Source organism: Rhamphochromis sp. 'chilingali' (assembly GCF_963969265.1).
Source record: "Rhamphochromis sp. 'chilingali' genome assembly, chromosome: 11".
Taxonomy (NCBI): Eukaryota; Metazoa; Chordata; class Actinopteri; order Cichliformes; family Cichlidae; genus Rhamphochromis; species Rhamphochromis sp. 'chilingali'.
The window spans coordinates 21,597,872-21,620,509 of record NC_137938.1 but is presented as its reverse complement, the minus strand read 5'-3'; the positions used below and the strand labels follow the sequence as shown (position 1 = coordinate 21,620,509).

The following is a 22,638-nucleotide window of genomic DNA, read 5'->3' as shown; positions in this document are numbered from 1 at the left end:
ACAAAAAGCAGACATGAACCTGAAGCTGCTACATAAACATAGTCATGATTTTAATTTCCCTGCCCTCTTGATGTGTACATGAAAACATGCTTGCTGTTGTTTATACATGGCTTTATGAAAAGAACTTATGAATTGAGAACCAGAAGAATACATTCTTTGAATCTGTGAGTGTGTGTGTGTGTCTATATGTTCTAATGGGACCTCTAATTAAGACTCTGGGTATCTGCTATCTGTCAGCACTGATCGATCGGCTTGGAGAGTGACAGCTCAGCGTGTGAGTGTGTCTGTGTGTGTGCGTAGATTTTGCTTTTCATGCTCTCTGCTTCATGTCATGTTATTTTACATGTAAGTAACACAGTTGTAGGAGGAATATTAACACTTCATTCATTTTCTTTCGCATGTACACAATCACACCACTTTTAAAAAAAAAAAGAAGACAAAAGTGTGAATGTTTTTTTCCTGCATACTCATTAAAAAACACATCACAGTCCCCACGCACCTTCCCCCAAACCAAAGGAGGGTGAAGTGTTGGACAGATATTTGTTGTTATGTGCCACATGCACTCACAAACACACAGAATTATAAGTAATAAACTGATAATGTTTATGGGCATTTCCAGGTTAGTATGTGTCACTGAAAGCCATTGCGCTTCATCTTTCTAAAATGGTTATTTTATTCACAAAGGGGAAAGTTTAAACATCATAAAACAGAAGAGGTGGTGGTGCGTGCTCACTCTTTACTTTTTTGTGCACTTTCTTCTGCTTCTACCCACTTCTTCTTTTTTCCCCGCACACATGCACAGGTAGAGCTGTTCACAATTGTCTAACAGTTGCTATCAATCACCTGGCTGTTAGAGACAGAGAGTGTGTGTCTGTGTTAGCGGTAACGCTGTTGTGCAGGACGGCAAGTGAGTGATGGCGGTAACAGTATAGACGGCATGTGCTGTGAAATGTCACCGTGCCGATCGATGGTGTTTAACGAGGCTGGAGGCTGATCTGGACCTCATGCTAACATGAAGCTCTTCTCCCCGCCCTCTTCCTCCCCCTCCTCACTTTCCTAATCCCTCTCTACTCTCTGTGAGAGCCCGAGGGTCCCCCAGGAGAGAGACAAGGCCTTTTACCTGTCAAGAGGCTTTTGTGTCTGACAAGTCACACACACACACACACACACACACACACACACACACACACACACACACACACACACACACACACACACACACACACTTAAAAAAAACATGTAAAAATGTGGCTGAAATTTGATGTTTTGTTACCTTATATGGAAAACAATATTTTGTTTGTGCTTTTTCTTTTTTTTTGTCAATGAATTATAAAGAATCAAAACACAAGACACAGCCGGGGTCAGAATAATCAGAACTAGTTTATGATTTCAAAGTGCTGAACAGAAAATCCAGTGAACCAAAGAGAAAGAAAAAACAACAACATATCGAACAGGAAACTCTAACCAAAGAAGGACATTGAAAAAACAGCAACTTTTTTTCTCTTTTTTTGTTTCTCTTCAAAAAACAATGCACAACTCGTACCACAATATTTGAAAAAGCTAAAAACACTTCAAAATATTAGTTTTGTATATATATATATATATATATATATATATTTATATATATTTATATCTATAGAATTTGATTTTTTTTATTTATTTTAAAACCGTCGTCATGAGGGTGTGAGTGGGTGGTGGAGGCCCTGGGGAGATTCCCATAGAGCTGCAGTCTGAGACACAAACACAGGTCGAGCTGTTTTGACAGGCTATGCCAGCTCTCGACAGCTTACAACACACCATGCATATGATCCTGGCTTGTCTAAGCGCACACACAAAGACGGTAGGCGATCATGTCCTCCACACTCACACAGCCGCCGCGATATATAAAACGATAAAGAAAAAGAGCATGAACGTGGAATGTTTCACCCCTGGACGTACAGCTGTCTGTCGAGCACCCTCCTCTCCCTGTCCCCCAGGCGAGCAGGTAGGGTGTGTGTCTGTGCTTCTAGCCCCTCTCAGGGTGTAAGTGCTTCCAAAGCCAATTTCTGTCCATGTTCATTCCTCCACACTTCTACTCGACCTATGATTTCAAACTGAGTTAATAAAACAAACAAACAAAAAAAAACAAAAAACCACATAGTAGAGAAAGTTCAAGTCTGGGTGACTCAGTCATCGATCGTTAGTGCACAGTATCTCCTCTGCTGTCTAAAGCAAGATGGGAGACTGTCTTTCTTTTTAGCTACTGACAGTACAGGACAAGTTTTTGTATTAAAATAATTTAGAGTTTGAAATTAGATTTCCCCTCCTCCTCCATCCCTTCCTCTTGTGGCGCGATAGCACTTAAGGAATTGCACTTGTAATTAAGAGCCCGCCTCAACAGCCACTTCCATGTGTTTATGAAACACCTGTGTCCTGCGTCGTAACATTTTGGCCCACCTACGCCTACGCCGCTCCACCTCTGACATGTCGGCACATTTCGGAACGATCACCTCCCCCTCCCCGCACTCTCTCTTTTACATCGCCACCTCTCCCAGCCCTCCTTTCTAAATGGAAGTCCTCAGACAGAAAGAGCCAGGCCGAAACACAGATAAACAGTACTCATAAACGTCGGTTCTTTCTTTGTTTTTTTTTGTTTTTTGTTTTTTTTGCCGAATAAGCTGCAACCCAGATGGAGCGAGGACAGTCAAAAAAAAAAAAAAAAAAAAAGTCACTTTTCTCCTGTCCATCTCAGCCTCATCATCCTCCCCCCTCCTCCCAGCGTGGGGCGAAACAGGAGGACCAAATAAAAAGTGGTAAAGCGTTTGAGTAATTGTCTTTTATACAGGTGAAAAGCATTTAGCTGGTAGTCCGTTTGAGTGAAAGGCGCTCTCGTTTGGTTGTCCCCGTCGAGTCAAAAATATTAGATTGGCTCTCCGTGCGCTGCATCAGTCTTGAGAGAGAGAGAGAGTGCCTCTTCTCTCTCTTCTGGGTGTGTTTGCATGCTCCTTTGGGGAAAGGCCTTGACAGGACGTGACGTGGGTTCATTTTGCTGCATGGTTAGCCCGAGTCGTCAGTAGGGCAGAGTGTCCAGGAACCTGTCAATCAGTGGCGGAGGCGCTACCAGATCCTCCAGCTTCAGGTAGAAGATTCGCTGAAGGCCTTGGGTCCTCTGGGAACGAAGCTCTTCCCTTATACCCAAAATACGACTCAGAGAAGGAGCGGCTTTGGACGAGGAGGATGAAGGACTGCAGCCCAGGTGGTCTCTGAGACAACAAATCACTTTATTCTGCAACTCCTCAACCCGCTTTGAGTCCTTCAGACCGGGGATTTGCTCTGTAGATTCGCAAGAAAGAAAGACGGAGAAAGAGATGTTAGGAGAATAATCATTAAATGGCCAAAATAAAGTCAGTGGGGAAAAAAAATACACACACATATACATACATCAGAGCTCATTCAGCTGAAAGAGCATTAGCTACATCTTCTTTTATATTGAATTCCACCTCATTAGCCCGTATGGCTCATGTTCTTAACAGGCCTTAACCTGGCTCATTCACTACAGATCAATACTCAGTCTAATCTAATAAGCCCCCTTCTCACTGGTGTACGTCCACATGCACGGCTATATGAGCACATTTTTTATTTTATTTTTTTAAACATTTGCACAGAAAAAAAAGTCAGTGCAATTTCAGAAATTAAGACAAAGAGCAGAACAGAAGTGCTCAACAGTTAGCTGATTATGTGGCCCTGTGAGCAGCAAAATGAAATTAGAAATGCACACACTGCTGCCCATAGCAACTCCAGTGGCACTCGTACAAGGCTTAATGTGACACTAACTCATTCTGCAGAGAACAGGGTGTCCAGCCCCCCAAACACAAACACACACATACAGGCACACTACGAGCTGTGCTGCAGGGAGGCTGCCACTAAGACCCGTCTCACTTTGAGGTATCCATTATCCGAAGCTTATTTACTGTTTGTTTATGTGACTCTTTTGTTTGTTGTGTTTGCCGCTGCAGAGTCACTCCGGCCCTCCTTTCAGCGCGGCTTTCAGACCTCTCGCCACACAATTCCGCTTCCCTGTCTTTCTTCCCGCTCTCCCTACCCCTTCTTTCTCTATGAGCGTGAGCTCCCGGGGAGAGATCGATGACTGCCTTTCTGCACAGGCCACTCTGAAGCGGTCGATCGCCTGGTGGCTCTGGTGGCTCTGTTGTGGCTTTGCGCTGTGTGCTTTGCCGAGGTGGCAGAGCGCCACTGAGAACACTGCAGACGCCATTCCAGAGCCGCGCTCCACGGTGGGCTGGTCGATCAGGAACAGAGTTAAGTGCTCCCCCAGAGGGTGAGGATGGGGTTGGAGGGCTCAGACAGAAAGAGGTTGAGGAAGAGGAGGCGGCGGGGGCAGGGTGAAATAAGGAAGCTAAAAGCAGGGGGAGGGGGATTTTTTTATTTAATTTAATTCTTTTTTTTTAGCTACTGCACATTACTTTACAGCATCCAACACCCTAAAACTGTTTTAAAAAGATGAATATAAACACTTAACTGCAGACTAGTCTCTGTCGCCTGATGCATTTTACTTAAAAAACGAAATCTGCCTCGCCTGCAGCGTGTGTGCTCTCAGAGCAGGCTGCGATTCTCCTTTCATTTTTCACACATGAACACTGATTAGAGGGCCAGGTGTGTGGCAGGTGCAGCAGGTGCTTCTGGGTATCAGGTTCTTGTTTCGGGGCAGAGATGTGTGGGAACACGCATGCACATGTGTGTCTTTAAGCGTGTGTCTGACGTTAGAGGATGTGTCCACCTGATCACTGTCACACTGAATCACCAGGAGGCAAAGCTCCGGACAACAGGAAGATGCTGTGTGTGTGTGTGTGTGTGTGTGTGCGCGCGCGCGTTTTATCTGTATATTCATGTTCAGCTTAAATGATTCGCAGTGTTTATGAGGAGTGGAGAGGCGATGTTAATAACTTTGAGCACAGGTGACTATATGCAACCACAGAATTAGGACCCCTTGATTCTTGTTCCTCTCGCTAGTAAGCTCGTGATTGAAAATCTGTGGTTACCTGTGAGCAGCACAAGGACGGCCAGGCAGGCGAAGGCAGAGGTATCCAGATTTAGGTTCTGGAGGTGAGCGGAGAATTCCTGGATGGAGTCCAGCCACTCTCCGAACCCACGAAGGCACTGGAACCTGTGCAGCACCAAGCCGTTACAGAACACTAGTTTATCCTCCGACAGCATCGATCTGAGGAACCGAGAGAAAGAGGAAGGGGGAAAAAAAAGAAGGAAATGGTGGACTGATTAGATCGCCGTTTTCCAGAGAAAACTGTATTTTCCCTCATGTATTGTAAATATAGCTTGAGATGCTGGGGCAAGGAAACAATTACAATAAAAAACAATGAGAAACCTGGCAGTGTGCGCACTCACGCAGAAACGGGACACACATCAAACACAAGCATGCAGCTGATTAAGGTTGTGTTTCCAAATTACAGCATTTTAAAACATTCCTGCGTTTCCTTGCGGCAGGGTGGGGTGAAGGGTTAGGGCAGAGGGTTGCTCTGTGTGTGCGTGTATATTTGCAGATAGATAAACTGTTATGGCTTTAATGTGCCCAGGCTGTGGTGTGCAGTGGAAACACAAGGTTTTAATAAGGAAATGAAAAGTCTTCTCAGATGTATTTAACCATCACTTACTCACGACACACAACATCCCACTTCTTTGACATCAAGCAGAGAAGGAGGGAGAGAGAGAGAGAGAGTGCAAGCAGAGGATGATGGAGACCTATGACTGGTCTCTATTAGTCTCTAAAATAGGAGCCCGCTCTTCTTTGGAGAGCTGCAACTGTGTTTAGTTGAAGAAGGATAAACTATGAGAGATGGAAGATCTAGGGGAGAAAGTGTGTACTTGGAAAACAGATGATATTAAAGAGAGAGAGAGCAAAGAGGGGAATTAGTGTGGAAAGGGAGGAAAGCCTCAAATTGCACCCTGCACAAACTTTGGTTTGGCAGTTATGAGGATAAACTGCAACGCTATTTGTGTCTAATTAGACTCAGTTCAAAAGAGACACGCCGTTAGGCCAGACACATGCACATACATGAGAAAGCATTAACAACTAACATCAAAAACAATTAGCACCAGCGATCGGGACCAAAATATTCTTTGTACTTCCAGGAAATCACAAGAAGAGAGCACAGAGAAGAAAGTGAATAACAGGAAGAGGTTGAGAAACGATGCCCCTCACCTATTCTCACCTATTGCTGGGGAAGAACAGCAAATTTGTTTTTGATTTCGATCCCTCGTATCATCTCCTCTAGGCTGAGGTTGAAGTCCTGACTTCTTGTCAAACATCTCTCACAGAACAGATTCACCTAATTTTTCATTGCTGCACGAGGTGCGACCTTAATGTTCCGCATGTGAAACTCAAAACTTGTACTTGGCTGATCAAAGTTGAGCACCCTTGAAGCCAGCAAAATTCATATTTTTAGATCACTCCCTGGAAGTTCTGCTCTGAACTCCTGCACCTGTGCGCCTGCGATTACACCCGGGGCCTCAGACTTGCACACAGACCACTTAACTTCTGTGTCAAACTGGCCCCACGGTCATGTTGGGGCTCATCGCTGGTGATGAAAGCTGGATCTTCTCTTATAAACAAAAAAGCAGTTTTTAGTGGAAAGGTCTGCAGCATTCAAGACCAAAGGTACCGCAGTAGACGACTGGAGGGATGATCGTCGTTTACGTTCCACATTCCCCATGTTGTGCCTCGTGAATTTGCAGGATTTGACTGTAATGCACTGAAGGCATCTGAGGGAGGAATATTCAACACAGACAACCAGACCAGCACAGTCATTGCTCACTTTTCCCCGAAATAAAATTAAAGCTGAAGTGTTTCTGATTTGATCGAGCGTGTATCACAGGGGCACAGGAGCACAATGTGATTTGAGGGACTAAAATCAACAGCATTGCTCCAGAACACCTCTTGAAGGGGAGATCGGTCAAAATTCAAAACTTTATTAAAAGTTTAGCGTCAGCAGGGTCATTTTTGGAGAATTTCGCGAACATGAGCGTGAACAGTCCTTGTCGATGCACGTTTGGTGATGTATATTAGTACCTGTTATTTCCACAACATACCGGCTGTATTTCTGTGCTTAAGTAAACACAGAGCTGACCAAATAATATCTCACAGGACCATTTCACCCGTGTGAGATAGTGCCACTGGAGCAAAAATACACAGACAGGCTGGTAGATGCGTATCTAGGCAGATGCACGCACGCACACAAGCACAGGTGGATGTCTGCCACACATTCCACTCACCCCTGACTACGCTGTCACCACGGTAATCGACCAATAACCACAGAAACTGTTAGGTAACGGGGTGCTTACAGCAATGCCGGCCCAGAAGAACGAAGCAAATTTACTCTATGCACTCTGAGCACACACTCACAAGCACACAGACGCACGCTTGAGTGAGGGTCTGCGGGGCATCTAGGTTCAGCACGGGGTCAGCGAGGAGATGCGCTGCATCCATCGCTCCCACGGAAGACAGAGAAAATAAGACAGCGCTGTGTTTGTGTGCATTTTCCTCTCTGCCGTGGGAGTTTGGCCGATTGGAAGATGAGCAGTGTGTGTCTGTGTGTGTACGTGTGTTTGAAAGAGGCCCCTATGAGTCCACCCTTTAGAGTGAGTCAGAGTCCCAGCCTGATCACCCCTCCTGCTGGGACTGTGATGGCACCGCCCATCCTCTACCCACCCTGCACCTGGACCTACGCTGGGAGGAGGACAGAAAGTTGGGATTCTACATCATCAGCGAGTGTGAGTAAGTGTGCGTGTCTCACTGTGTTGGTCTTCTGCCCTAGACGACAGCGCAGACAAAGAGATGAGCTTGTAGCCCCCCACCACCGCCACCATCTTCTACCCATAAATTTAACCAGCCGCATGCCTTGCAAGAGCAAACTGGTAACCCAGGGTAATTCTGAGGCAAAGATGGGCCGGGGCAGTCACAATGGCACCACAGGTATCCATCAGTGAGACACACACGTGCTCTCTTGCTCAAACACACACACACACACATACATACATCAGGGGGCGCATGAGGTAAATGAAGCCCATTGTGTTTTTATGTCGGTCAGCTGAACTGAATATGTATTTCCTTCCATAACAGCGGCTCTTTTCAGTTACTCAGCTGACTAACTTTGAGATGGAAATTGATCTTGTCAATTCACAGTTCACAATGTTAGCACAGTTTTAGCCCGCAGAACACACACACAGATCTCTCTGTGCGTCAGATATCAGACGAGCAGAGCGGAACTCTGTGGGTGTAGCTGCTGTCATAGCTACAGACTCCATTCATAATTTGGTTCATATGGCGATTACTCAGCTCCACTCCTCCCACTCTGGAGATACACCAACACAGCAGCACACAGCTTTGCCAGCACAGTTATGCACTGTACTTTAATCGGAAAGGGTTTAAGTGCCTCTTGTTTCTGAGACGCTAAGCAAAACAAAGTTGCCCGTACAAGTGTAAGTCGGTGTGGTTCAAAAGCTTGAGAGGTGTGCATAGGAGTGGACATCCAAGTTTAAAACAGGTGTTAAAAGAGGCTCCATTTCTGCCTACTTACCTGTGAGCCAATCGCAGCACAAACAGCTCCAGGAAGGCGGAGTCTATGAGCAGGTTCTGATCGTCACGCTGAAGCTCGGAGAAGCCGGGCAGCCTCTCCGCCCAGCACCTTGTGGTCTCCATCGAGATGGTGAGTAGCCTGTAGAAGAGGTGGATGTGTTCGACGTCCGAGGAGGAGGATGGCGGGTCGGCAGCGCTGAACTGCAGATCAAGAAAAGAAGAGAAATTACTGAAATAACTTGTAAACTATCTGTATTCGAAAATAAACTAATGCATTTCTCCAGTTGAAATGAATTGTTAAGGGCATGGGTTACCTGGCTGTAGTCAAGGTCACGAGGTGTGCAGTGAGAATAAGCCCTGAGCAGAGCAGAGAGGAGGCTGAGGGGTGGAGAAGGAGGAGATGCCTCCGTCTGCAGGGGGCTCTTTGGTTTGGAAGGCAGACGACCTCTGCGCCCCTTCAAGCTGTCAGTACGCACCACTAAAACAGAGAAACACAGAAGGCAAGAGGTTTTTGAGTTGGACGTGGAAATATAAACTCTGCATGCACAGTCAAGTTCTACCCTCCAGCGGACCGGCTTGATATCAGCTTTTCATCACAGCGAAATAACGACTAAAAGGTTGGGAGAGGTCTCTGCAGGAGTGCTCCCAACATTGCCACGATCTCCACACACAGGAGGCCACGAGCCAGCAGATGGCAGTGGAGCTGTTCTGCAGGCTGCAGACGGACGTGTGTTAATGCAACACAGAGACATCCAGTATGCATTTTGTGTGGGTTTGTTTGCGTTTATGCATGTGGATATGTGGGTGGGGGTATTACAGGGTGTGAGACAGGTGACAAACCTCATGGGAATGGGGGCAGTTTGAGTGTCACGCTGATTCTACACATCATCGAAACGTGTCTGTCTGTGTGTGTGCACTATGCAGCAACAGTCAACGCATCAGATGTGGTGAACACAATGACATAATGGGAGAATCTTTGCATAAGATGGTCAGCTTTGAGGCTCTGCTAAACAACACTGAACTCAGGGGCTTTAAAGGTGGCAGGGACTAATTGGTATGATGTGTATCATACTTTCTTCCAACCACAGACAGGCGTTTCTGCATAGACAGTTGTGTGATGCTACCACAGGCTGGGCCATTACCGGCCTATTAACCACTGACTGCAGAGACGGGGGCTATGATCACTGACTGCAGGTCTGATTAGTGTTGCATTATTAGGATTAACTCTCAAGAGTCCAATGCCACCATCGGGTCACCTTTATGACACTTGCATTGAAGCAGTTGTGTGCATATGTGCTTGTTTGTGTGTGTGTGATTCAGGTGTGTGATCTCCTACCTTCCTTCACCATCCCCACGCTCAGACACTTCTGAAAGCGGCAGTACTGGCAGCGGTTGCGTCTCCTCTTGTCCACAGGACAGTTCTTACTGGCCAGACAGACATACTTGGCGTTTTTCTGCACGGTGCGCTGGAGAAAGAAGAAACAGGCATGCCGATAATCAGCCTCCAAACACAATCAACACCTAATATTTGATTTGTTTAATTCAATTTCTCTCTCTCTCTCTCTCTCTCTTTCCTTGCCCGTCAAAGAATGAAAGCGAAGCTCGCAGGTCAGATTTTAATTACGCGCTGAAAGGCGGCGGTGACATCAGTATAATTAGATAAAATTAATTTCCCAACAAGCCTCGCCTGCAGGAGGGACAATTTTATTAGCGCCGCAGCTGACAATAGAGATCCAGCGCGTGGCGTGCGGAGGCGGGTCCCTTGAGACGGGGTAGAGTTGGGTGGGTGAGGTGGAGAGGGGTGGGGGACGAGCGGCCGCGAAAGCTGCCTGATCAGATTGTTTGTGAAGCTCGCGGGTCAGCTCGTGGCACCTTCGGGGCCTCGCGCATCGCGCCTCTCTCAATGGGCCCCGCGGGAGCTGTTTTCTCCTCCGCTGGCTCGCGCGATTATTACTGACCTTATTAAAATGAAATCAGAAACGGGCCACGTGGGAGGGAGTGGAGAGGGGGCTCAGCGAATACAGGGAGGACAATAAGTGAGATTGTAGTGCGCGCGCATCTATGGGGCCAATCCTGCGCGCTCGTGACCGCGTATTGAAGGCAATACTTTGAACGGACCGTCCCAGTAAAAGCACGAAGTTCTTCACTCGCAGCACGAACAGACCGCAGACCGACAGTTCCAATGAGGCCCGAAGGCTCCACGCTGCCCGTGTCTGACAGGAGATTAAACTCGGGGGTGAACCTGCGATGACAACACCGTAAAACCCCCACAAATACTCACTTTACCACCGCGTTTACCCGCTGTGACTCCAGCACTCCACTCAGGCAGCGCCTATAACTGAACTGTAATTTACACATAACGGAAGTGCCACGGCTTCTTTAACGCTTCTAAAACACATCAAAACAAATAAATCCAATTAGGAACCCCTCGCGCCGCACATGCCCGTCCCCCCCAGGAGACCAATAACACACCAATTATTCCATATGCTTCGGCGCGAGTGCGGAACCGACGCGTAATGGGCGCCAGTGCCGGATGAGAGTCGTTGCCATGGCACCGCAGATCGCTGTGAATGTCTCCTTTCATCCCTTCAATGGTCGGCGACCCGTGCGCGCGAGGATAAGTAAGTTATGGTCATTAATGTGGTCGAGAAAGGGGGGTGGGGGATGCATCCAGTTAGATGGTGTCCGAATTAAACATGAGGAAGGCTGAATGACGCACAAGTCTTCCGTGCGCAAACTTTTATTTACACTTTTAAAGAGGTTCGGAGTCATTTACGCGATTTTCCCCGATACTAACCAACAGTAAAGCCCACGCGAACACGCCCGGAGCGTGTTCTAAAGATAACTGTGACTCTTTTTTGTGTTTTCCTCTCTGAAACTTTAAAATCTCCGGTTTCCCTGGCGGTGTGCTGGGCAGTGCGCATAAAGGTGAAAGTGGAGTAGTCTATAAGCTAAGTTAACCCTGCTGTTTGTTCAAGGAGGAAATTCTTCAGTGACCTCAGGCTTAATTTAGATGTCTGTTTCCAAGAAAAGCCTGAGTTTGCAATCATCAATTAAGGGCGCGATAAATTAAGCTCTCATGAGCGAGCGCTGGCCCTTTCTCTTCTCTGTCTGTCTGTTATCATCTGTGTGTCTGCGTTTGTGTGTGTGTGTTGGTTGGGGCTCTTGTGACTTTGCTTTCTAATAATCAGCAAAAACGATGACTGGAGTCACTATCAAAGCTTCAAAGCTATAACTAGTCTCTGATGTGATGTGCGTATGTGTGTGTGTGTAGTACACTTTGTTCTAGTTCAATTAATTTAATCTTCCCTGTCATTTTTCCTTGTGTTTACCCCAAATTTCATTAAAATAACAAGTTTAAATGTACTTCGCACCAGGCCATATTGTTTCTGTGGGCAGGAACTGGATTAAAGTGAAAAAGTTTCAGTTAGATGTTGAGTCAGAATTGAGGAATGAGTGGTGTGCACTGAAAGCACATTCACAATTGAAAGTATTCTGACAGGAGTGCAGATACTATGGCTGTTGTAGGGGCCAGACAGAGGCGTGCAGAGACAGATTCTTGACATGTAACATGTACTAATAGCCTCGGCTTAAATTAAAAGCCTTGAGGGACTTTGCCCTCTCCAACCCATCTTAAATCCCAACCCCCCTCTGGTTGCTTCCGACCGCTGATTCTCAGTTTCTGCCGTCAAAAAAGTGCAAAAACACATGTAGACATCTGTATCCGTGAGCTGACTTTACTGTTTTTATAACTCTAAAATCCTACACACTGGGTTTATATGATCAGCTTACACGTTTCCGAGCTTGTTTTTCCAATTATCTTCACCAGCACACGGATGCTTACCATAATTTCTAGGACTAACATACCAAGCAAGCCCTGGAAAACTAAAACAGTGTGTAGCAGGTCTAAAACAGCTCACCGGTTGGTTAGTACAGTGGGTGCATGGAAACAGGGGACTTTAATGTTCTTTTTTTTGATAACATAATGTATTATACTAACAGTTGGAATAGTTTTTTATTTTATTTTAAAAATTGAAATACTGAATAGGTTCACTAAATTAATGGAAACCCGTGAATGGAACACATTATTCAAAATAATAAACATGCCCAAAAAAAAAAAAAAAACAACAACCCTGACTTGTTTAAGAGCTAAAATTAATTCACGGGGAAAATGTGCTTCAAATTGCACTAATGAAATAATAATTTACAGCAAGCCTCTACAACGGTTTAATGCCTAATAACTATTCATGGATAATTAAATATAATCAGGAAAATATTTTTCGGGCACAATAAAACCATCAGGATAATGGAGGTGATTTGCCTGAGAATATGTGAACAAGGAGCAGGTGTGTGTGAGACACATGATTTAGTTTCTGCTGCTGCCGCTGCATCCTGGATTCACGGGGTAACAGTGTGAAAAAAACACATGTTACAGTATGTTTTTCTATATGTGTGGTTGCCTGCATATGTTGCGTGAGGCGGGGATGTCTCGCTGCATCTGCATATGTGTGTGTATGTGTGTGTGTGTGTGTGAGAGGGAGTGTAAAGGAAACATAGCGAGGTTTGACAGGCTTTGTGGCTGCGGAGGGAACACTGCAGCGAGCAGACAGCCCGCAGCCTGCTGCCACCAGACGCTGCTTTCATTAATTACTAAATAAAAACAAATTGTGAAACTAATTGAAAGGAAGGATAATTCATTTCCACCTACCAGAGGCATTATTCAATTACCTCGGTGTGTGCACCCTCCTTCTTGCTGTCTCTTAATTTTAACTCTCATCTCGTGCAGCCAATAGAATGCTTAACAAGTGTGCCGGAAAATGTTTTAATTCAAAAACTGTGCAAATGAATTACTCCACTGTCACCGAGTGCGAGTTCACTGTAATTCCAAGTGATGTGCCACTAAGCCTCAAATATATATGTATACACGCACATGCACAGCAATATAATATCTCGCTTGTCACGTCTGTTGTATTTTATGACTTGCAGCATGAGGAAAATGGAAAATGAGTCTGACTAAAAACCGGCTCTTGGATTGTGTTAAACTGTGTTGTCAGCACGTTAGCACGTGCGGCAACATGGGATGTGAGACAACAGGTTCAGAAGTGTTAGGTTGAATCACTTGAGGGACCAAATTTCAAACAGATTCATATCGGGTTGAGCATTATGCAAGAGAATTGTGGTCAAATTCGTGGCCGCCAATTGACTAAAAACACGCCGTCAGAAAACTGATTTCAAGAAGGATTCCTTCACCATTACGTGCTCGCACACCGCGTTATTTCTGAGTATCTGAGCTCCTGAACACAGCTGTTATTTTGGAGAGAATATATGTTTTTATCATCCTGTGTTCTCATGCAAGCAATCACAAACACACACGCACACATTTACACAGAGCCAGTGCTTATGCACACTTTGCCCACTTGGTTGCTGGGAGAAACGACCCCTGTGGGTGTGTTGTGCTTTCGCAATGACTCTAAAGACGATTTAGAGAGTACAGAGAAGGGTGTAGAGTGGGAGCAAGGCAAATGCTAGCAAACTGCTCCGACTTAAATACGTCAGTCAGCTTGCAGCCAGTTTACAGATTCTGGCTGAGATTTTAAAGATGGAAAGTCTGTTATGAATGTGAGAGGTTAGAAACAAGAAGGAATACTTCAAAAGATGCAGAGGGGTACAAATGAGGGACAGGTGCGTGATGTCTTATTAGAAACCACAAGACTCAGAAGTACAAGAAAACAAAAGAAAACCAAAGACCAGAACGGTTGAAACTAGAGGAAGACTTTAATAATAGCTGTGGGTTGTTGTTTTTTTTTACCTTGAAGAAGCCTTTGCAGCCCTCACATGTGCGTACGCCGTAGTGCTGGCAAGCCGCATTGTCTCCACACACCGCGCAGGTTCCCTCTCCCTGTGGGCCACGCGGGGGTGGAGAGGGCAAGCTGTCTGCTAGTAGAGGGCCACAAGGTCCAAGTGCCAGGGAGCGAAAGGCGAGGCTGCTGCTCCCTGCTCCGCGGTGCAGCTGGTACAGAGGCTGCTCCAGGGGTGGGACGTGAGGATGGGAAACTGATGAGGAGGAGGAAGAGGAGGAAGAAGAGGTGCGAACCAGCCCTCCTCCCAGGCTATCATAACCGCCGACGCTGCCTCCACTGTGGGGCGGTGAATGCTGGTAGAAGTGCGGAAAACGGGGGGACTTGAGGGGGCCGGTCTCCAGGCTGGAAGGTAGAGAGTGAGGGTGAGAAGGAGCCAGGGGGTGCTCCTCCCCCCACAGGAAGGAGGTGCCCGGCTGGGGTGGCAGAGACGGGGTGGTCGGAGTGGAAGGGGGAGACTGTTTAAAGTACATGGTGGAGGAGGACATGGCCTCCAGGGGTGGGGCAGTTGGGTAGCTCTCCTCCTCCTTTTTGATGGTGGGCCTGTGCGTGGGCATCTGGTAGAGGCACGAGGACTTAGGCTCGTAGCTTCCGTCCACAAAGACATTGAAGCTTGGGAGAGACGTGGTGGCAGCTGCAGAGATCTCACCCCCACCCAGGTCCAGCTTGGTGTAGTCGGGGGTCATGAGGTCAGAGCTGTAGCTTTCAGTCTGGTAGCTGAAGGACTGGCCAGAGTAGGCTGAGCCTGGAGGGGCCGGCCCGTACTGAGCCTGCACACAGGGCATATCTGTCGGAGGAAACAGAGCACACACGCAGGTTAGAGCTGCGTGGCACATCAGACCACATGTATCCCAAAAGCTTCACATTCCCATGTTAGTAGGGCACAGCTATATAGCAACAATCACTGGGCAGAGAAGAAGAATTTATGACATTTTACAAACAGTGATTTAATCAGAGAAGCAGGGCTTCATGTTCAGTAAATCTGCAGGATACAGGCAGACTCTATTGGATGCACATGCACACAGTGGTAACACTAAACAGGGTCAACCATTAAAAAATAAAAAAAAGAAAGAAACAAAAACAATCTGCACAGCTCTATTGGAACAGGCAGTTTGCAGAGTGTTATAAAAGTTTTTCTTTCAATGAAGAGGCTGTGAAAAGCTTTAACCAAATCTTTCCATTTGATGCAATTTACACCCATTTCTGCTGTTAACACTTCTTGCACTTGCACTGAGTAAGTACAGCAAAAAAAGGGAAAAAAAACCCTGAATACTGAAACACACACACACAAAACTTCGAACATTGCTGATTTTCCTAGTTAGTCAAGTTAGAGAAGCTGCAGTTGATGATCCTGAAGCTCAAATACAAGAATCTGTATGTGTGTGTATTCTGGTTAGTCAGATGGAAAAGCAGATGAGATAACATTAAATAATAATGGAACCCCATGGTGGTGCTGGATGCTTGCTGCACAGACCCTTCACACACACGCGTGCACGCACACCCTCTCATGCACACGCACACTGAGATAAAGACGGACACGCAGACACAGATATTTCCTCTAACTGCTGCAGACGCCAGTCGACATGTCTTCACTTTCCCCCCCTTGATTTAATTCTGCTACAGCAACAGGCCACCAGCTCATCGTTTCTCTGTGTGTGTGTTTGTGTGTGGACTATATGGTCTTATCAAAACTCTTACGTAATATACAACGCCTGCGTTTGCGTGCGTCTGCACGTGTGTGTGTGTGTGTGTGCATAATAATAATCAGTCATGAGTGTCAGCGCAGGCAGGGTTTTGTGGTGTTTGCTCGTCTCTCCCGAGCAGGGAACTGTCAACACTGCGCTGCTCCCATTGACGCCCAGCATGCGCGCGCTCTGCCGTAATCGCCCCCTTTCCCTGTACGTCATGTTTGTCTAGTCAAATACGGGATATATCGGTCCTGCAGTTGTTAAAGCGTTCACAAATACCTCCGCCAAAGCGGTCTCACCTGAACTTTTATCTATTTATAAAGCAAGAAAAAAAAGGAAAATAGTCCTGATCTTATATATATATATATATATATATATATATATATATATATATATATATATATATATATATATATATATATATATATATATATATTGAGATAAATAATTTTTTTTAAAATTCTTTGCTATAAATATTTTTTCTTTGAAATAATTCTTATTAATTTTTATATTAACCATTAAATATGCAAGCATAGTGTATCAGCAGGCTCATTAAGCCGCTACATTTCTTTCCTTCTTTTTATTTTAATTGAGGATATGAGTCAAGCTGTAGGCATACGTGTGCTTGACGTCATCAAGATTTTTTTTCTTCTTCTGCGAGTGACCAGCTCTTCAACCCACGTGGAAAAACACACATGCAGCATTAAGGGCGTCACGGGGCCTTTCTGGGCTATACCTAAAGACCTTTTTTTAAAAAACTGATTATGCATCAGAGGAGGAAGAGAACCAGAGAAAGAAAAAACAAACTGAAAAAAGGAGAGTACAGTGGTAAAGGTTGCGGCTCTCTGTGTTGTGTCAGTAGGTCAAGCCTCAGATTAGGGGCCATCAGTGTAGAAATGTGTGCAAGACTTACTGCACGTGGCACATGCACATGTTTATATTTAAATATGGTAAATTTCTGGTTTTTCTGTGAAGAGATGAAAGAATGAGAGAGAAAAGGGTAGGAAGGCTACAAAGTAGTGTGATGTTTGTCTGTCGGGTGAGTAAAGAAATTCCTTCTGGTACACACACACCACCACCACCACCACGTGTGTTCATCTGCTTATAATGTTCACGATGTCAACATGGACTTGTATATGTTCATTCTACCAAAAGCATACACCCTTATCCTGAAAACCTGTAAAACCACTTGTCTCTGCGAGTGTCTCACCGTCTTCGTTACTTGACTTTTGTTGGCGTGTCTAACCTTCACTCACACACCCATGCTTACAAACTTGCATCCTCTTTTACACACTCACCACAAGTGCAAATAGAGATCCATCACCGGAGCTTCTTAGTTGTTAATGTCACCAAAGCAAGTCAGTGTAGGGGATTCTCAAAAGTCCAATACCACCATCGGGTCGCCTTTATGACACTTGCATTGAAGCAGTTGTGTGCATATGTGTCTGTTTGTGTGTGTGTGTGTGTGTGCAAGCAAGAGGACAGACAACCCAAGCAGAGTCAGACATAGGTGGTGCAGCATAGTGAGGCAAAGGGAAACAGTCTCTAACCTCGAGGTGTGCATTTCAACTGGACAAACTGCAGCTGTTCCAATAACTGAGTGCGCTTGTTCATTGTCAGAATGCCATAGATCTAACAAATGAAAACATGAAGGTGCAGACATAAATTACAAAAACACAGATTTTCTTTATATCAGTAAACTATAAAACATTTTCGGGGAGTCAGCGTCCCACAGCGTAGAGTGATTTTTACTTTTTTCCCTTTACACTGTGCACACAAAAATAACAAAAAAACAAAACACAAAGCACAGAGACACACTTACACAACCAGTTACTTCAGGGTATACAGTGTAGTTTCTATATTGAATTACAATGGACAAAATTGTGTGTGTGTGATTGTATTATATATAAATATATATATGATTCACATTTCGCCTCCAGGTTTTGGATATAGGTGTGCCTGGCCTCAGAATTGTCTTATCTTAATGACTGAAATGTCAGCTCACTTGCCAGACAAAATCAACCCACACACATACACATGGGCTCACGACTGCAGCACAAACAAAAGATCACCAGAACATTGAGGAAACTTCAACTCATATTTTGACCTTTAACAGGAGTAAAAGAGCATAAATATACACATAAATAAAACGACTGCCTACCAGCTGATATTCAGATCTAACCCCTGTGTTTTAAACTACTAAATAAAAATTATATATATGTATTTAAATATTTTTTTTTCAATTTTTGGGAATGTTGTTTTTTTCTTTTCCCCCCACAATAAAACAATCACCCGACTCATATCACCAAGCACTCCACAACAGCAACACGAAATGAAAGTGTCAGAGCCGCTGCACTCGTTACAAAAGCATCAGATGAGAAAGAGATTAAAAAAGAAAGAAAGAAAAAAGGGTAAGATGAAAGTGAAGACAGACTGAGCGCTTGTTTCTGTACCTGGTGAAAGAGCCTCGCGCTGAATGGTGCTGGGTGTCCGGGATTTAGGGGTGGCGTGGCTGCGGCCGGGGCAGGGCTCCTGGAGCGGGGAGGGCTCGGCGGGCGTCGCTAAGGAAGTGTCCGACCGCCGGGGCTCCGAGCTCGGCTGGGCGCGCTCTTCCGAACCTGTGCCTGGGTGAGACATGGCTGTGTTAAAGCCAGTGGCAGGCTGAATAATCAGGTAAGTGCCTCAAACGCTCGTAAAGACTTAAAAAAAAAAAAAGATTACTCAAAGAGAAGCGAAAATTTATTTCTTTTTTTTTCTCCCTCAAGAATGGAGACCTTTGTTTAAATTGCTTCCACAAACTTCAGCAAATTCAAATTCGGTGTTCAAAATTTCCTCACACTTTTAGAAAAAAATCGGACAGAGAAACATTTTTGTACAATTTAAAGACAACCAGCAAAGCTTTCGTTTCATCTCAAAAGCAAATCGTTATTGGCACAAAAATCTCATCTGAGAGAATCAGTCAGTTTATCGGGTTTAAAAGCAGTAGAAAGAGATAACAGGGGATGTAAAGCACTGCGCTGAGACGGCGCAAATTCAAATAACTACCAGTGCACACGCTGGAAGGCAAATTAGGGATAAGATTTAGACTTTTACATCCAACATAGGGCAATTCTGACAATAAATATGTCACTGAGTGCATCCTACAAAGAGAACCACAACTGAGGACTTTGGGTTCATTTCAAAACTTTGCCTACGTGGGCGACAGGTTTCATTTTAGCACTAACGTCTTCGCCGTTATTATTATTATTATTATTATAATTACTGCCTAATAGATATTTTGCACCGTAAAACAGAAATTCCACCAGTCAACAAACTATGCACGACTTCTGAAACAAAATAATAATAATGGAAAAAAAAAATCATAATACAGACCTACAAAAGTGACAACTTTTATAAAAGCAGCTTGCGCCAGTGCCTCCGGGCCATCGCTTTTCTTGCCTCTGATCACCGCCGCATTCGCCTGCTCAGGGTTCATCCAGAGGGGAGAGAGAAATCTAGAAAACTGTGAGTCGGACCTGAAACCAGACCAGCGGGCTCCCGTGCGCCGTGCGCCTCCGACTCCCTCTCACTGCAGCAGGGTGCACCGTGGCCGGAGGATTTCAAGGCCCAGAGCGCCCCCTTTCTGTAACACACTCCTATATACTCTATCTCTCTCTCACTGTGGCTCTCTCTCCGCCACACATAGACCCCCTCTATGAGACGGTCAAGTTGAGAAGACGACGCAGTCTCCCTGTGTGTATCGCAAAACAGCTTGGTGACAACCCACAACCCTCATACGGATCAAGACTAGGAGCACCTGCAGCTTCATGTCAGTAGCCACTTTTCACCAAACTTTAAACCACTTCTCAAAGGATTTATTGGACACCCACGAACCCCCTGTCGGTGGTTCTTTTGTCGGAATATGGCTCTTATATAGATGTAATCCCTCCCAACAGCCCCCAAATAGGTTGGAATAAACAAAAAAGCACAAACCAGAGTAAACAGACAAGTCAAGCTGTATAACATTTATTTGATTAGGGCTGATTTGGAACAGTTAAGCCATTATTCAATTGTGTATGGAGCCATTTGAGCACTGAGAGAAAAAAAGAGACATCTTTAGGCCTGAAAAATGATTTTGTTACAGTAACAGCACAAATGGGAGTCAATTTGAAATAAGCTGAAGTCATCTCATTCTTACATAAAGTTGTGAAGCTAAACCCGTAACTGCGTAAATACGCTCTAATCAGAGCCTCCGAGGGGAGTTAAAGAGATGAAGATGAAGTGTTTTTACTTCAAACAAACTTATTTTTGTACAAAGTGAGACATTCTGCCTTTTTCTAACTTTTTTTTTAATGAACCCGCGGTCTCCCCCTACTTTATTCTCAGACCGAGCCGGCCGGTGGGGCTCTGGCCCTGCGCGCACCGGTAACCAAGAGAACGACAAAAGAGCTGTAAAGCACGCGCCCCGGAGCGCCGGTAGCCCCCGGTAGCCCCCTCGCACCAATAACCCCGGACAGCGCGAGGCTTCCAGCAAACAGAAACAGAGAAAAGAAAGGACATAAAGGAGAGAGCAGAGAAATATGCGAGTAGCCTAGCCTACTGTAAATCAGCCCTGAGTGGGAGCCTGTCACTGGAGCCTGCGTGCGCGCGTTCGTGCGTGTATGCGTAAACCTGAGTGTGTGTGAGGGAACTGAGGGGGGGGGGAAAGAAGGTAAAACCAGCAACTTACTTAAGTACCTCAACCCGGTGTTGTCAGCTTATTATTATAAACTATGTGACTGGCCAAGAGGCACGATAGCTGCTGGAGCATGCTTCACGGTGGGCTTCAGAAATGTTGTTGTGGCTTTATGGTTGAGGGTGTTTTTCCTGCGATACATGGCTCATGAAATTCGGAGGCAATTTGAGTACCAGTGTATCTTGGGCCAGTTTTATTATATACGGGTTAATGGTAACTGTACGCTCACTCCATGTTACTGAAGGTTAAATCATAGCGCAGTCCGGCACCGACAGCCGAGCGATATCTAAACTCAAACACACCCACAACCTCACAAACACGCACTTACACACATCTATGTATATAAATACATTTTATAAAAAGACACCACCCCCTCAAAAAATTAAAAATTAAAAAAAGAAAAAAAAAAAAACTCCGATAAGACACCCCCCCACACACACACACAAAACCCAAACACACCATGGCTTGAAATGAAAGAGCATTAAGTCTCCTCTCCGAGCTCCTGCCTGAATGTAGGTTACACCGCTCTTCACTCAGACCATTTGTGCGTCCGACTCCACTATTCATTGTGAGAGTGAGAGGCATCTCATTTCCATGACAACCGGAAAGGATACGATACCTTCTCCAGCGCAAATTAAATTCAGAGTTCAGCCTCATTCGCCGTAGGAGAACCCACACATAGGCACAGACCAACAAACATGACCGGCAACACGCGTGTGCCGGTGGCTGACGTGAGCAGCAACAGGTTAGGCACACAAAGTTGGGCAGCACGCGCACAGATGATGTTAGAGTAGTAAATCCATCATGGCTTTTGATATAGGTGGCGAAAAATTAAATACGTAAAGCTGAGGGTTATCTTCTTTCGGCGTGTTTCCGCCAAGATGTGAGGCAGAGCTTTACAGATTCATTCATTCATTCAGTTTACTTACTTGTTTGCTGTAGCGGTTCCGTCTTTACATGTAGTGGGCTAATAACTTCGCGTGAAGTATCCGTTTTCCATCCAGAACAACCGCAAAGAGATAAAAATAATGACAGGAAAGAAAAATAATAATAAAAACACTCTTAGTGATCTCGGAGAGGCGCTGGATTCGTCGGCATTAGAAAAAGAAAAGGAAAAAAAGTTCCGTTCCTTCCACTTACTTTTTCTAAAGTATAAAAAGTAGAAAATGAAATAAAAAAGAAATCATCAAACTCCCGAGTGGCTCTAAGGAGCGAGTCTGCGTCCGTCCCCGTGCTGCTGAGTGTGTCAGTGCTGATGGGTGCTTTGCAAAGTGTGCTCTTGTAACGCGCGTTTGTTTATGTGCGCCGTCTGAGGGGAGAAAGTCAAATAGTGCATTTATGTGGGCTCTGCCTCCACACAGAGCTCTTGGTATGCGCTACGTCAATGTGACGCCATGGGAGAGGTGACGTCACCCAGTGTAGAGCTCCCTCTCTCTCTCTCCGTACAGTACAAGACACATAAGCCCCGTGTGCCGTGACAAGGAAAGAGAGAGCGAGAGGGGTGGAGAGAGAATCTGAGAGAGCCAGAGAGCGAGGCGGTTGGTTTGATGGTTGCAGGAGAGGAAGCCGAGGGGGATCTGGCGGGCGAGCCTGCACCACTAGCAGGAACTGTAAAGAGGCTGTTCTTCTAGATTACTTAATCAACAAAGTATAAAGTAAACACAAAACCTTAAAAAATGCAAACAAATATTAATAAAATAGATTTTAAATTTAGGTTCATCATCAAAATATCCTATTTCTCTTTCTGCAAACACAGCATATTAATAAAGGTAACAATAATATTAGTCATGAGCA

The 22,638-nt window shown here is 45.3% G+C and overlaps 1 protein-coding gene across 3 annotated transcripts; it reads right to left on the bottom strand.

Moving 5' to 3' along the window:
• Window positions 1-1,375: 1,375 nt before the first annotated feature.
• On the bottom strand, window positions 1,376-21,902 carry nr4a3 (nuclear receptor subfamily 4, group A, member 3). 3 transcript variants are annotated; one of them, XM_080897345.1, is made up of 8 exons: window positions 19,503-19,687; window positions 18,584-18,754; window positions 14,394-15,229; window positions 9,921-10,050; window positions 8,899-9,062; window positions 8,586-8,785; window positions 5,037-5,215; window positions 1,376-3,312 (listed from the first exon to the last, which is right to left on the bottom strand). In XM_080897345.1, the coding sequence occupies exons 1-8, from the start codon at window positions 19,603-19,605 to the stop codon at window positions 3,050-3,052; spliced, it is 2,046 nt and encodes a 681-aa protein (XP_080753471.1). In that variant the 5' UTR covers window positions 19,606-19,687; the 3' UTR covers window positions 1,376-3,049. The 3 variants fall into 3 exon arrangements, with proteins under 3 accessions (XP_080753471.1, XP_080753473.1, XP_080753472.1); XM_080897347.1 differs by lacking the exon at window positions 19,503-19,687 and adding an exon at window positions 21,774-21,902 and having other exon boundaries at window positions 1,377-3,312; XM_080897346.1 differs by lacking the exon at window positions 19,503-19,687 and adding an exon at window positions 17,681-17,762 and having other exon boundaries at window positions 1,377-3,312; window positions 18,584-18,718.
• Window positions 21,903-22,638: the final 736 nt, after the last annotated feature.

What these genes read in the sequence shown, in the direction of transcription:
- nr4a3 (XM_080897345.1), bottom strand. Translation starts at nt 19,605, where the DNA reads ATGAACCCTGAGCAGGCGAATGCGGCGGTGATCAGAGGCAAGAAAAGC. An exon ending in AAAAGTTGTCACTTTTGTAG is followed by an intron (nt 18,755 to 19,502) that starts GTCTGTATTATG and finishes TGTCTCACCCAG; the next exon opens with GCACAGGTTCGGAAGAGCGC. An exon ending in GTGACCTTGACTACAGCCAG is followed by an intron (nt 8,786 to 8,898) that starts GTAACCCATGCC and finishes CTTGATCTGCAG; the next exon opens with TTCAGCGCTGCCGACCCGCC.